Raw genomic sequence first — 13,288 nt, forward strand, 5'->3', positions numbered from 1 at the left:
AAATAGTGAAGAATAGTGAAGGCTACAGCTGTTGGGTTAACCATCATGAATCAGAAGCTGTTCCAGCTGTCTAGCAATGCATGTGAGAGTCCACCCCCTTCTCAGTGGACTCCTTATCAACACTCACTCTTTGACTACACAGATTCTTGCACAATCAGCAGTTCTTTAAATATATAACACTCAAGTCACGGCAGAGACGATCTCTTCAGCCACTGCGCGTTAATACACACCACGCCACAACTGTCAACATTCAACAATCCACCATGGCCAGCGCACAGCCGATCTTCTCACAGGGCGAAAACTGCAAGCAAGTGTGGCATGGCGCTAGTGCTGACTACAATGCAGCCGACACACACCTGGAGATCATGGGAAAACCCGTCATGGAGCGCTGGGAAACTCCATACATGCACTCTCTTGCAACAGTTGCTGCATCTAAAGGTAATTTCCTATTAAATTCTTGATTTAGCTGAATCAACAACAGTATGCAGTCAATGCGTTGTATGTTTTTGTTTTCAATTAAAAATGACTTAATTGCATCACGCAGACGTCAATATCATCTGTCGAAAACTTAAAACTTTTGAAACAAGACGTGTTTTCAATAACTCAATGACAGAGAATACTATGGCGAAGGGAATCAGATTCTTGAACGAATCCTTCAGTTGAGTCGAATCTTTTTAACAAACCGGTTTAGACGATTCGTTCGTGAATCGGTCTCTAAGCGGTTCGCAAGTCAAAAACCCACCAAATGATTAAACATTATTTGTCCCAAAAAGTCCGAATATGCACATAATATGGTATGCAGGCAGGAATCACTACGTCAATAAAGTGATTGTACCCGCAGTATTTATGAAACAGTTGAGAACAAATAACATGTGGATGCAGTATTTAGGAAAAACATGCTACACACCACTAAAAAGCATGTATTTCTATTTAGACTACACACACCTATCAAATTTAGTAAATGCTCTGAGTCTCTACATGTCCACTTGATGTTGTTTAACATCTTTCACATTTACCGACAATTAACGTTAACTGTTTGAGCAAAAAGCGACTTCAATAGCAGAAATAACAAATAAATTAACCAACTTAATCGTAAAACCATAATAAACACCCGTATTTGCCTACATTTGGCTATATTAGAACATTTTCGAGAATGTATACCACTCAAAAATGACAACGTGATGACGCAAAGCACCGCTAAATAGGTTTGAAACGATCTGTTTGAAAGAACCGATTCCGAAAACGAGTCTTCCCCTCACTACTATGGCGAAGAATTAGCTCATGAATATTAATGTTGACGTTGCTTCTTAACCTTCCTGGAGCACTCGGTGGCGTTACTTAATTAATATTCATCATCACCTACTCCTTCATCTTCGTTCACGTTGTATTCGTGAGATAAGAGTGCGTTATCTGTGTGAATGTGACACAAACATGTGTTTGTGTCACGACGACATGTGCAAAACTTCCCCACGCAGAATATAGAGGTAAAATACTAGTAAAAAGTTGACCGTTTACTGAATTTGATTCAGATTTTCTCGCTTAGCTTAACCACGCCAGGAGACGGCGTGGTTGAATGGCTGCATTCAATTGCAGCGCATTGCATTTTGCCTGAATATATTCACTTACATGCATTAAGTTAGTCCAGGCTACTACGTTTCATGGCAATAATGCATGTTCATATTTATACAGAGCACGTGTCACATCAATGGATCACAAACTGAATTTCTAGAAATGCCATTCATTTGAGAAGGGCTGGTCACTAGTGTCCTCTACTTTGCTCATTACATGTCTATTTTTACTCTTCCCTGAAATATCACCTCCTGCAGCTCCAGGGGCAGGACCTTTCCCAGGACCACCACTCTGTCATTAATATCTGGCATAGTAAGATTTGTGTGTAACTCTTGCTATGCTAGATATGAATGAGAAATATATATGTAATAATATAATGAAATGATATATGCAATATACTGTATATGAACCAAGCATTAATCAAAATTAATTAATGTTTATTGGCTTACATAAGTCAGGCTTACAGTAAATATTTCATGCCAAATATTGATTTTATAACATGCACTTAATGGACAAAAGGCAGTTGTAGTGAGGAGCGATAAACTATACAAAATCATAATGTCTCCTCTTGCTTGGGAATGCAGGTGGAAGGGTGCTTGAGATCGGCTTTGGAATGGCCATAGCAGCCACTAAAGTGGAGTCCTTCCCCATTGAGGAGCATTGGATCATTGAGTGTAATGATGGCGTATTCCAGAGGCTACAGGAATGGGCCAAGAGTCAGCCACATAAAGTAAAGCGAAACACATCCATGTCTGATATTGAGCTATTATTACATGTTACGGAGCAGTTCATGACTTATTAAACTGGTTTTACTTGCATAGATTGTTCCTCTGAAAGGCCTGTGGGAAGAGGTTGTGCCGACCCTACCTGACAATCACTTTGATGGTAAAATTATTTTAATATTTACGATAATGTAAGCAAAATATCTTTTAAGGAATGTTAAAATTGGTTGTTAGTTCAAAGGCAGTAAAAAGTGTTGTTTACCTTCCCATGAGTGCACATTAAAAATAAGAAAATATTCATTACCGTTCAAAAGTTTGGGTTTTCTTGAGAGAAAATAATACATTTAATCAATAAGGATGCATTAAATTGATCAAATGTGGCAGTAAAGACATGTATAATGTTACAAAAGATTTCTATTTCAAATAAATGCTGTTATTTTGAACTTTCTGTTCATCAAAAATCCTGGAAAAAAATTAGTTTTCCCACAAAAATATTAAGCAACACAACTGTTTTCAACATTGTTACTACTACTACTACTACTACTAATAGATGTTTCTTAAGCACCAAATCAGCATATTTTGATGATTTCTGAAGGATCATGTGACCCTGAAGACTGTCAAATGATCAGGAATAAATTACATTTTCAAATATATTAAAATAGAAACAAGTTATTTACTCTTAATATAGTTATTTGTTGTTTTTAATAAAAAAAAAAGATATACAGGCTTGGTGAGCATAAGACATTTCAGTAACACTTTACAATAAGGTTCATTAGTTAACATTAGTTAATGCATTAATTAACATGAACTACAATGAGCAATACTGTATTTGTTAATCTTTGTTCATGTTAGTTCACAGTGCGTTAACTAATGTTAACAAGATTTTAACTAAGTATTAGTAAATGTTGAAATTAACAAAGATTAATAAATGCTGTATAAGTACAGTTCATTATTAGTTCATGCTAACTAATGAACCTTATTGTAAAGAGTTACCGACACTTCTTTCAAAAACAAATCTTACCAACCCCAAACTTTTGAACGGTATTGTAAATTTGATCTGATAATATACTGTATGTAATATATTAAATTACATAGAAAAATAAATACATACTTAGAACAAATGTGTAGGCTATTTATGAGTATTATGTTAAGTTGCAATTAAGAAAGTTGTGACAAATCTGCATATATTTGCCTTCCGATCACAGGTATTCTTTATGACACATATCCTTTGTCAGAGGAGACGTGGCACACACATCAGTTCAACTTCATCCAGGTTTGTGGACGGTTAAATTGCAGTTTAATTTCGTGTTAACTGTCGGTGATCACACTGCATTATGTTGACTGAACCGTGTTCTCAGGGTCATGCTAACAGACTGCTGAAGCCCGGCGGCGTGCTCACATACTGTAATCTCACTTCCTGGGGTGAGCTGCTGAAAAGTAAATATAATGACATCGACAAAATGTTCCAAGTGAGTAACTGAACTGAATTTTTTAGAACTGTAATTATATCCATCCCGTTGTGCTCTGGTCTTATGATGCACTTTTCTTCAGGAGACACAAGTTCCCAGTCTGCTGGAAGCAGGGTTCAAGAAGGAGAAGATCAGCACCACATTGATGGACATCAGTCCTCCCAGTGAATGCAAATACTATTCCTTTAAGAAGATGATCACACCGACTATTGTTAAAGAATAAGAAAACAAACTGCATTTAAATCATTCTATTGTTAATTTTCTCTGAAACTTATTTAATTTATCTACAAGGGTGAATTGCATTCAAATCTCAAAATGACCAGAAAAAGGTTTTTATAAATGACCATGCATAGTTGTGCCATTCAAAAACTTTTTTTTTTCTTTTTTGATTGTACTGCTCAAAAATAAACACTACATAATTTACATATTGTTAGCGGTTGTGCTTCATATACTAGATTGAATAAGGCGCTGACTGTTGTGAATGTATTCACTGATAAAGCGACAGCAGAGGCTTCAGCTGCAGTCCTCTTCAACTTTTTTGCCTAAGTCAGCTGTTCAATTTGGATTTTGCAGACCCTTTATTTATCATTGGGGAATTCACTTTTTTCAGGTATTGTACCCGTGCCCTGAAGGGTCCAGGGGTTTGTGTTTTGTTCAAAAAAGGTCATGGCATGTGAAGATTACAACAGGAATTTAGGGGTTAAGCAGATTGAATCACGTTTTTTCACAGCACGACACACTTATAGATTAGGAATTAAGCAGCTATTAAAGGGATAGTTCACCCAAAAATGAAAATGCTGTGATCATGTACTCACCCTGTTCTTAACCTGTATGAGTTTCTCTCTTCTGCTGAAAACAAAATAAGATATTTTGAAGAATATTGGTATTTAAACAGTTGCTGGTCCCCACTGACTTCCATAGTAGAAAAAAAACTTACTATGGAAGTCAACAGGGAACAGAAACTGCTTGGTTACCGACATTCTTTAAAGTATCTTCTTCTGTGATCAGCAGAATTAAAATGTTTGGGTAAACTGTCCCATTAAAAGTGATTTTCCTCTGTACTGTGTTTTTGGACATTTTAACCCTGCAGTCCTGAAGAGCCTAAAGACCTGCTGAGAAGAAGATATGCCAGCAAACGTATTTCTCTGACAGTGTTGTTATGGTTTACTAAAACAATAAAAAAAAAAAACACAGTAAAACTTTAAACTAATCAAGCATTTTGAAATGTTGCTTTGGTAAATAACTGAAAAAAGCACTAAAATTACTAACTGAAAAAAATTATGAAAATGACAAAGGCACTTCAAATTTGAAAACAAATTAAAATTAAAATTGAAAATAAAAAAATAAGCAAATTCAAAATATAAAAAAATTATAAAAGTATATAATTCTAAAAGTTTTTTTTTATAAATACCCAAAATAAATTAAGATTTCTTGCATTCATACATATTAGCATTTTCTCTTTGATTTTTGCATTTTAATTTTGAGCGGTTTTGTAATTTTCAATTACATTTATACAATTATGATGGTGACACTTTACAGTAAGGTTTCATTTGTTAACATCATTTATCTACATACAAACTAACAATGTAAAGTACTTAATTCTTTTACTATCATTTTTTAAAATGACAATAAGAATTATTTTAAGGTGTCCTTGTTACAGTGTAATTATACAATTAAATACTGAGTAATATTAATTAACAGCATTACTAGAGGGTTAGTTGCATGTTATTATTCATAATTTACTGTTATTATATAATGTAGTAAATATCTGTAATATACTTGTGTAAAGTGTTACCCCTAAAAAAAAAGAAAAAAAAGAAAAGTAAATGGTACATAAAAATGGGCTTCATTTACACGAATGAGGAGTGTCCGAGCTTATTATAAAAAGTTTGACCTGAATGATTATTTGTAAAGCAAGTCTTTTCAGAACAGACAACGATAACTACTGTACCACAATGACAAAATACAAAAAATACAACTGACAAAAAATACAATCAGCATCAAACAGAACTCAATGCACTCAGCGTTGAAGCAGAAAGTCTTTTATTGTAGCTACAAAGAGGAGGAGCTTCACTCAAACCAGAGCAGCTCCTGAGAAATCAGCCTTCCGAGCAACAAATGACCCGTGTTAAATAAACATTTCAGAACAGACACACAAACACAATCACACCTCACTTGCGATACCAAATTCTCAGTTTCTTTTCTCGCTTGATCTTCTTCTGTAACTGCAGTGTCCCATAAAGCAGAGCCTCTGCTGTGGGAGGACAACCTGGTAGGACAGACAGACACATTACTATATGATAACATCATTTTATTATCAGAAAATTCTGATAAAGGCTACAGGTTGATCTTCTTTCAGAATTTTAAAGTGGTTATGTAGTGTGTAATGTATCTGTTTGTGCATGTACAAGATCTGCAAAGTTACAAAGCTCGTAGTGTCCCACAAAGGGATTTATTCTATCTAACAGAGAACACTGATCCAGACATGCCTAAAACGCCTCAATCAAGTCTACATATTGCTTCCTCAAACGTCCACGGCACAATGTGCACTATTAGCATAATGCCTGCCCAAAGGCATATGCAAAGAGAGAAGACGTGGCTTCGGTGAATTGCGGCGATGCTGTGTGGATGCGAAAGCAAAACCCCTTTGTTTGGCCATTCAAACACGGATGAAATTAGGAATCAGTGGTTAAGATTTATTTATAACGCTGTTTTTATAGAGGAAAGCTTCCTGAATCTGGAACCTGAAGAACGCTGGCTATACACGCCTAAATAATTAGAAATACGCACTTCATTCTGTTTTTAAACTGTATTTTAATGTTGTCACCTTATGACTTAAAAGTTGTTACAGTGAAGAAGACAAATTAAACCATTAGAACATCATATCTGAAAGGTGAGAGACTTACTTATTAAACATTACTCAAGTCGTGCTTGCAAAATTGGATCTGGTCAATCTGCTTGATTATCCACATTTTCAGCATCTGATGTTGGCTTGAACTGATACGGTATCACCAACAACATTATTAACTGTGTTTACAATTGCTTTAGAAGCCTTGGAAGCTGAAGCTCACGATTATGGTAAGGGGTGTTACACGTTTGAGGTGTTTAGCCAATCACAATGCATTGAGTGAGCTGGCCAATCAGAGCAAACTATGCCAAAGCCATTGGAAGGCAAGCCTGCAACCTTTAGCCAAAACGGCTAATGCTAACTCTTTCAGCTTGTCGGTATGCAGGGAAGGAGACAAGAGTATGGAAGTAAAATAATAACAAATGTTTCTGAAACAAAAAAGCTTGTTGAATTGCACTACTTGAAAAAATATGCATTGCATTAACCCTGCTTGCATTTTTATGGGCTGAAATTCAACATGGTTGTATATTTAAGCTGTGAATATTTCAATTCAACACATTTCACACACGGTTTCATTATTAAAAATTCAATAATCCATTATTAATTCAAACCACTAATTTCTTGAACGAGAACATGTTCTCCTGTGTTGGCATAGGTTTATAAATGATCTACATAACAAATATGATGAAATGGCGCACACTGAGTTCCCAGATGAGTGTTAAAAGCAACCCAAACTCACAGCATATGCAGAGCTGTAAATGATTACAGTTCATGTGGAGCAGAACGGAACTGCTTCGTATCCTTCGCGCATGTAAATAAATATTATAAACTCACAGAGCATAGATTTCTTTAACTGAATCACAGCCTTTATGAATTCACAATATGCTATAGTATGGTTTTCAAATACCATATTCTGATAATGCGGTTCATGGATTCTTGTCCGTGGAATGTGCCACTACCAGTATTTTGTTGGTTACTCGATACAGGTAAATTGCAATCGAGGATTTTTTTTTTTTAAACGAATATTCCTATTTAATTGAGAAATTGTGTACAGTATGTGAAAAATTATGTTTTTTGAGCATTAAAGCATTTTAACCTATTCTATTACACCCAATAAACAAAATAATGAACTTTTAAAATAGCATCGTATGACTCCTTTAAATGAAACACACCTGGGACGTAGATGTCCACTGGAACGATGCGATCACAACCTCGGACCACAGAATATGAGTAGTGATAGTAGCCGCCACCGTTAGCACAGCTAACGCAAGAAAGAAACAAATCAGATTCAGTAAAAAAACTAACATAATATGATAAAACAGTCTTTTTGACTCATTTATGAAGTAGGTAATGAAAGAACTGCTGTATTACCTTCCCATGGAAATGACGTATCTGGGCTCTGGCATTTGATCATAAACCTGTTACCAGCAAGACATTCAAAAATTACAGTAGCAGAACAGTCATTACACCTAAGCATAAAAAGAAAATTAAACCTAGTCGCCAAAATATATTGAATATAGGCAACAGTAGTTTATTAAAATTGTTATGGTGCAAATACCTTCCGCAATGCAGGGGCCATTTTATTGGTAAGTGTCCCTGCAACTATCATGACATCAGCCTGTCTGGGACTGGCTCTGAACACGACACCAAACCGATCCATGTCGTAACGCGGGGCGGCCATGTGCATCATCTCCACAGCACAACACGCCAGGCCGAAGGTCATGGGCCATAAGGAGCTCTAAAACACAAACAGAAATTTTATGAAATGTTCATTTAACTGCTTCAGAAAGGGAATCATTTGTCTACTTTAAAACTAAAGTAATTAAATAAAAATAAATAAAAAGTTGAAGTACGTCGTTTCTGCAACACTAGTGCCACCTAGCAGCGGAATTACAAAAATAAAGCATATTTTCCAACAACCTTGCAAGAACCCCTTTCGCGTGTCGCGCTGAGAATCACAAACACAGCTCTGGGTGCTGGTAAAGACGTGGCTCAAAAGGTAAAAGTAGGTTACCTTCAATTAAAGGTCTAACATATTAGGAATACTTTTAAGATGTGCCTTGAGTAAGCAATTGAGTCAGCTATCACTGTGTAGAGCAAATGTGAGTGTCTCGCTTATAATAAACCCGTGCAATGTATCAAGGAGCATGTTTTGACATGACGCACCGCAACTGTTTGAGGCTTTGACTGACTACGTCAAAGTAAACATTACAAACTGATTCATTTGTCTTTCTGAATGGGTGCATGATGATGCTGTATGGCAGGTTCACCAATCTCGGTCCTGGAGGGCCGCTGTCCTGCAGAGTTTAGCTCCAACCCCAATTAAACACACCTGAACCAGCTAATCAAGGTCTCACTAGGCATACTAGAAACTTTCAAACAGGTGTGTTGGAGCTTAACTCTGCAGGACAGCGGCCCTCCAGGACCGAGATTGGTGAACCCTGCTGTATGGTATTGAAGTGCCCATTGTAGTGCGTAGCTTCGCAATCCCCCCTTCCCTTTGGCGTGTTTATGACCCGTTTAATCTTTGAAGGTCTAAATTTAGTGAATTTTGGTCTTTTCCCTTATAATGTATCAGTCCCGACTAAAACCCCTCTGGCAGTGTCGATGATTTCCAGCCCACAAGCACTCAAAAACCCACCCAAATCATTCACTGCCAAAAGAATGTGATATAATTCTATTGTCATGACAACCGAGGTGTATAAGGTCCATTTACCTCCTTAAAACTAAATAATGATGACAAAATAAAATTATAAAAATGAATCAATTCTCCTGCAAGGAGAACAATACAACAGGAAAACTGATCGAAAAATGACAAATACAGTAAAAGAAAATTAGCAAATGACAAAATGTTTCTACCCAAACAGGTAGAAAAACTATTAAAAGTATGTCAAATATTTGCAAACAGCAGTCAAGAAATTAACAGACTTTACCTTCTCACTGGCTAGAAGTCAATGAACAATAAACTGGGTTAGGAGACTGGATTTGAACCAAAAAATCTGACATACTTCAACTTTAAGCAGAAAAACCGTTTTTAACATGATAAGTTTCTTGAGCACAAAATCACCAAAAAAATGTAAAAAGAATTTAGCCTTGCCATCAAATATACGGTATATTACAGAAAACAGTACTATTTCACAATATTACTTTTTTACTTAATTTTTGATCAAATAAATGCAGCCTTTGTGAGCATAAGGGACATTCAAGAACATTTTTGTAAATGTTTTAAGAGTTACGTACTCTGCGTGCCCAGTTGACCAGGTCATCCAGCTTGGTGATGACGTACTCCCCCTTACTGCTGACCGCTGAAGCTGGTTTTGGAGCCAGAGCTGTGCTTTTCTCTCTGAACGGGACCAGACTGGAAAGAAGGGTGTGCTCAGTTAATAATGACAACAACTACTCAATGCAATAGTTATTTCATAATTGCCCAGGATGGGTGACATACAACTATAACAAAACCATTCATTTCACACCTTGAGGAGTTTTCATCCTTTTTGTCTGTCAGAGGAACCTTTTTATGAACAGCAAATGATGAAATGGCCCTACATCAACACAACATCAAGAAAAAAAAAGCTATTACAACATTTGTATACAATTTGTAATATATATATATATATATATATATATATATATATACAGTGAGGAAAATAAGTATTTGAACACCCTGCTATTTTGCAAGTTCTCCCACTTAGAAATCATGGAGGGGTCTGAAATTGTCATCGTAGGTGCATGTCCACTGTGAGAGACATAATCTAAAAAAAATATCCAGAAATCACAATGTATGATTTTTTAACTATTTATTTGTATGATACAGCTGCAAATAAGTATTTGAACACCTGAGAAAATCAATGTTAATATTTGGTACAGTAGCCTTTGTTTGCAATTACAGAGGTCAAATGTTTCCTGTAGTTTTTCACCAGGTTTGCACACACTGCAGGAGGGATTTTGGCCCACTCCTCCACACAGATCTTCTCTAGATCAGTCAGGTATCTGGGCTGTCGCTGAGAAACACGGAGTTTGAGCTCCCTCCAAAGATTCTCTAATGGGTTTAGGTCTGGAGACTGGCTAGGCCACGCCAGAACCTTGATATGCTTCTTACAGAGCCACTCCTTGGTTATCCTGGCTGTGTGCTTCGGGTCATTGTCATGTTGGAAGACCCAGCCTCGACCCATCTTCAATGCTCTAACTGAGGGAAGGAGGTTGTTCCCCAAAATCTCGCAATACATGGCCCCGGTCATCCTCTCCTTAATACAGTGCAGTCGCCCTGTCCCATGTGCAGAAAAACACCCCCAAAGCATGATGCTACCACCCCCATGCTTCACAGTAGGGATGGTGTTCTTGGGATGGTACTCATCATTCTTCTTCCTCCAAACACGTTTAGTGGAATTATGACCAAAAAGTTCTATTTTGGTCTCATCTGACCACATGACTTTCTCCCATGACTCCTCTGGATCATCCAAATGGTCATTGGCAAACTTAAGACGGGCCTTGACATGTGCTGGTTTAAGCAGGGGAACCTTCCGTGCCATGCATGATTTCAAACCATGACGTCTTAGTGTATTACCAACAGTAACCTTGGAAACGGTGGTCCCAGCTCTTTTCAGGTTATTGACCAGCTCCTCCCGTGTAGTTCTGGGCTGATTTCTCACCTTTCTTAGGATCATTGAGACCCCACGAGGTGAGATCTTGCATGGAACCCCAGTCCGAGGGAGATTGACAGTCATGTTTAGCTTCTTCCATTTTCTAATGATTGCTCCAACAGTGGACCTTTTTTCACCAAGCTGCTTGGCAATTTCCCCGTAGCCCTTTCCAGCCTTGTGGAGGTGTATAATTTTGTCTCTAGTGTCTTTGGACAGCTCTTTGGTCTTGGCCATGTTAGTAGTTGGATTCTTACTGATTGTATGGGGTGGACAGGTGTCTTTATGCAGCTAACGACCTCAAACTGGTGCATCTAATTTAGGAGGTTTTTAAAGGCAGACTAACAGGTCTTTGAGGGTCAGAATTCTAGCTGATAGACAGGTGTTCAAATACTTATTTGCAGCTGTATCATACAAATAAATAGTTAAAAAATCATATATTGTGATTTCTGGATTTTTTTTTTAGATTATGTTTCTCACAGTGGACATGCACCTACGATGACAATTTCAGACCCCTCCATGATTTCCAAGTGGGAGAACTTGCAAAATAGCAGGGTGTTCAAATACTTATTTTCCTCACTGTATATATATATATATAAAACGATAAACATTATGGACTTAATATTCAAAGGTAGCATGTTATTTCAAAAATATTGTTATTGCCATCCATAAAGATTGAGGTTTATCTGCAGAACACCTGTCAAACACTCATTTTAATCTTTACCTTCTTTCAAATCAAAGGTACCAGGTAATGTAGAGCAATCATAAACACACATAAGATCTAATACAGAGTTTAAAAAAATCTTTAAATACAAATCAAAACTTACCTTAGATTAAAGGAGCCAAGGGCAGGAAGACGGGGAACTGAAATAAAAACACGTTACTTAAGTCACATTATTACCTTCAGCACAGAAATTGATCTGGTTCAGTTATATATATATATATATATATATATATATATATATATATATAACATCTGTCAGTCTAGTAAAGTTGAATCTCAAGAAAACGGCATAAACAAACTTGCACATACCAGCAAAAAAAATTAAAATAAAAAATAACAACACAAACAAACAAATATATATAAAAAAAATACTGTGGCTAAAACACTGCTCACTATGTGGTTAAAGATTTTTTTAACGTCAAAAATATTTCAATAATTTAATACTTGAACATTATTTATAATAAACTTTGTGACAGTGATTTCTGTTGATCACTGCATATCGCCTGACCAAAGGGTATTTTTGATTTTATTATTCTGAAAGTAATATAACATATATTTCCTAACTTTGATCTGTAAATAATGTGAGTCTGTATTTGGTAAAGTCTCTGATCAAGACATGTTGAGTAACAAGGTCACTCAGCGAGTAAAGTCCTTCATAGCACAACATAATTCATTTACCAACTGAAAATGCACTGTAATTTAGTTACACCTAATGCACTCAATCTATATGATGCAGTAATAGCAATACTGCGTTATGCAGAGGCTTAAAGTCGGCTTAAACCCAGCTCGTTTACTCACCCATCAACGCCGCCATCTTTGCATAACATCCACTTCCGGTGGTTACGCGACTTCCGCCCTGTGTCAAACGAACTCTTATTTTAAACCAAATAAATAAATAAATAAATTATAGCACTGTACTATCACTGCACTATAGTACCATATTATTCACATTTTTAAATGCTATTATGTAAATTATAAACAAAAATTTTATTAAATAATGTAGCCTATAATAAAAAAGTAATAAAAATAGGTCAACATTTTGGGCCAAATATACTAACAAATAGCACTAAAAAGTGCAACAGGAATGGCTTGCTATTCGTTTATAAATCTGTAAGTAGGCTATATATGTCATTTTTTATTGTATTTGGGTCATTCCTGGTATTCTGCCTTTTGTTCATCATAAAATGTAGAAAATCAGTTCTTCCATTTATTAAACAAAATAAATTAAATGGAAGATCAAAAATGTCCATCCTGTCTGGGACAGATATAGTTTGTTCACTTGTTCACAGTACTACATTATTGAAACTCTATACATTTTC

At 36.2% G+C, this 13,288-nt stretch overlaps 2 protein-coding genes across 2 annotated transcripts; one reads left to right on the forward strand and one right to left on the reverse strand.

Moving 5' to 3' along the window:
* gamt (guanidinoacetate N-methyltransferase) lies at positions 1-4,183 on the forward strand. The gene is made up of 6 exons (XM_084101211.1): positions 1-438; positions 2,154-2,299; positions 2,391-2,454; positions 3,497-3,564; positions 3,650-3,760; positions 3,843-4,183. The coding sequence occupies exons 1-6, from the start codon at positions 264-266 to the stop codon at positions 3,981-3,983; spliced, it is 705 nt and encodes a 234-aa protein (XP_083957337.1). The 5' UTR covers positions 1-263; the 3' UTR covers positions 3,984-4,183.
* A 1,603-nt stretch (positions 4,184-5,786) lies between these two features.
* On the reverse strand, positions 5,787-12,824 carry ndufs7 (NADH:ubiquinone oxidoreductase core subunit S7). The gene is made up of 8 exons (XM_084101212.1): positions 12,768-12,824; positions 12,073-12,109; positions 10,082-10,150; positions 9,849-9,966; positions 8,167-8,346; positions 7,980-8,026; positions 7,781-7,869; positions 5,787-6,029 (listed from the first exon to the last, which is right to left on the reverse strand). Exons 1-8 carry the CDS (start codon positions 12,781-12,783, stop codon positions 5,932-5,934), a joined length of 654 nt encoding a protein of 217 aa, XP_083957338.1. The 5' UTR covers positions 12,784-12,824; the 3' UTR covers positions 5,787-5,931.
* Positions 12,825-13,288: the final 464 nt, after the last annotated feature.

This window comes from Abramis brama (genome assembly GCF_963993115.1).
Source record: "Abramis brama genome assembly, chromosome: 23".
Taxonomy (NCBI): Eukaryota; Metazoa; Chordata; class Actinopteri; order Cypriniformes; family Leuciscidae; genus Abramis; species Abramis brama.

What these genes read in the sequence shown, in the direction of transcription:
- gamt (XM_084101211.1), top strand. Translation starts at nt 264, where the DNA reads ATGGCCAGCGCACAGCCGATCTTCTCACAGGGCGAAAACTGCAAGCAA. An exon ending in ACCTGACAATCACTTTGATG is followed by an intron (nt 2,455 to 3,496) that starts GTAAAATTATTT and finishes TTCCGATCACAG; the next exon opens with GTATTCTTTATGACACATAT. An exon ending in ACATCGACAAAATGTTCCAA is followed by an intron (nt 3,761 to 3,842) that starts GTGAGTAACTGA and finishes ACTTTTCTTCAG; the next exon opens with GAGACACAAGTTCCCAGTCT.
- ndufs7 (XM_084101212.1), bottom strand. An exon ending in AAGGATGAAAACTCCTCAAG is followed by an intron (nt 9,967 to 10,081) that starts GTGTGAAATGAA and finishes CCTTCTTTCCAG; the next exon opens with TCTGGTCCCGTTCAGAGAGA. An exon ending in TGGTCAACTGGGCACGCAGA is followed by an intron (nt 8,347 to 9,848) that starts GTACGTAACTCT and finishes TTTGTGTTTTAG; the next exon opens with AGCTCCTTATGGCCCATGAC.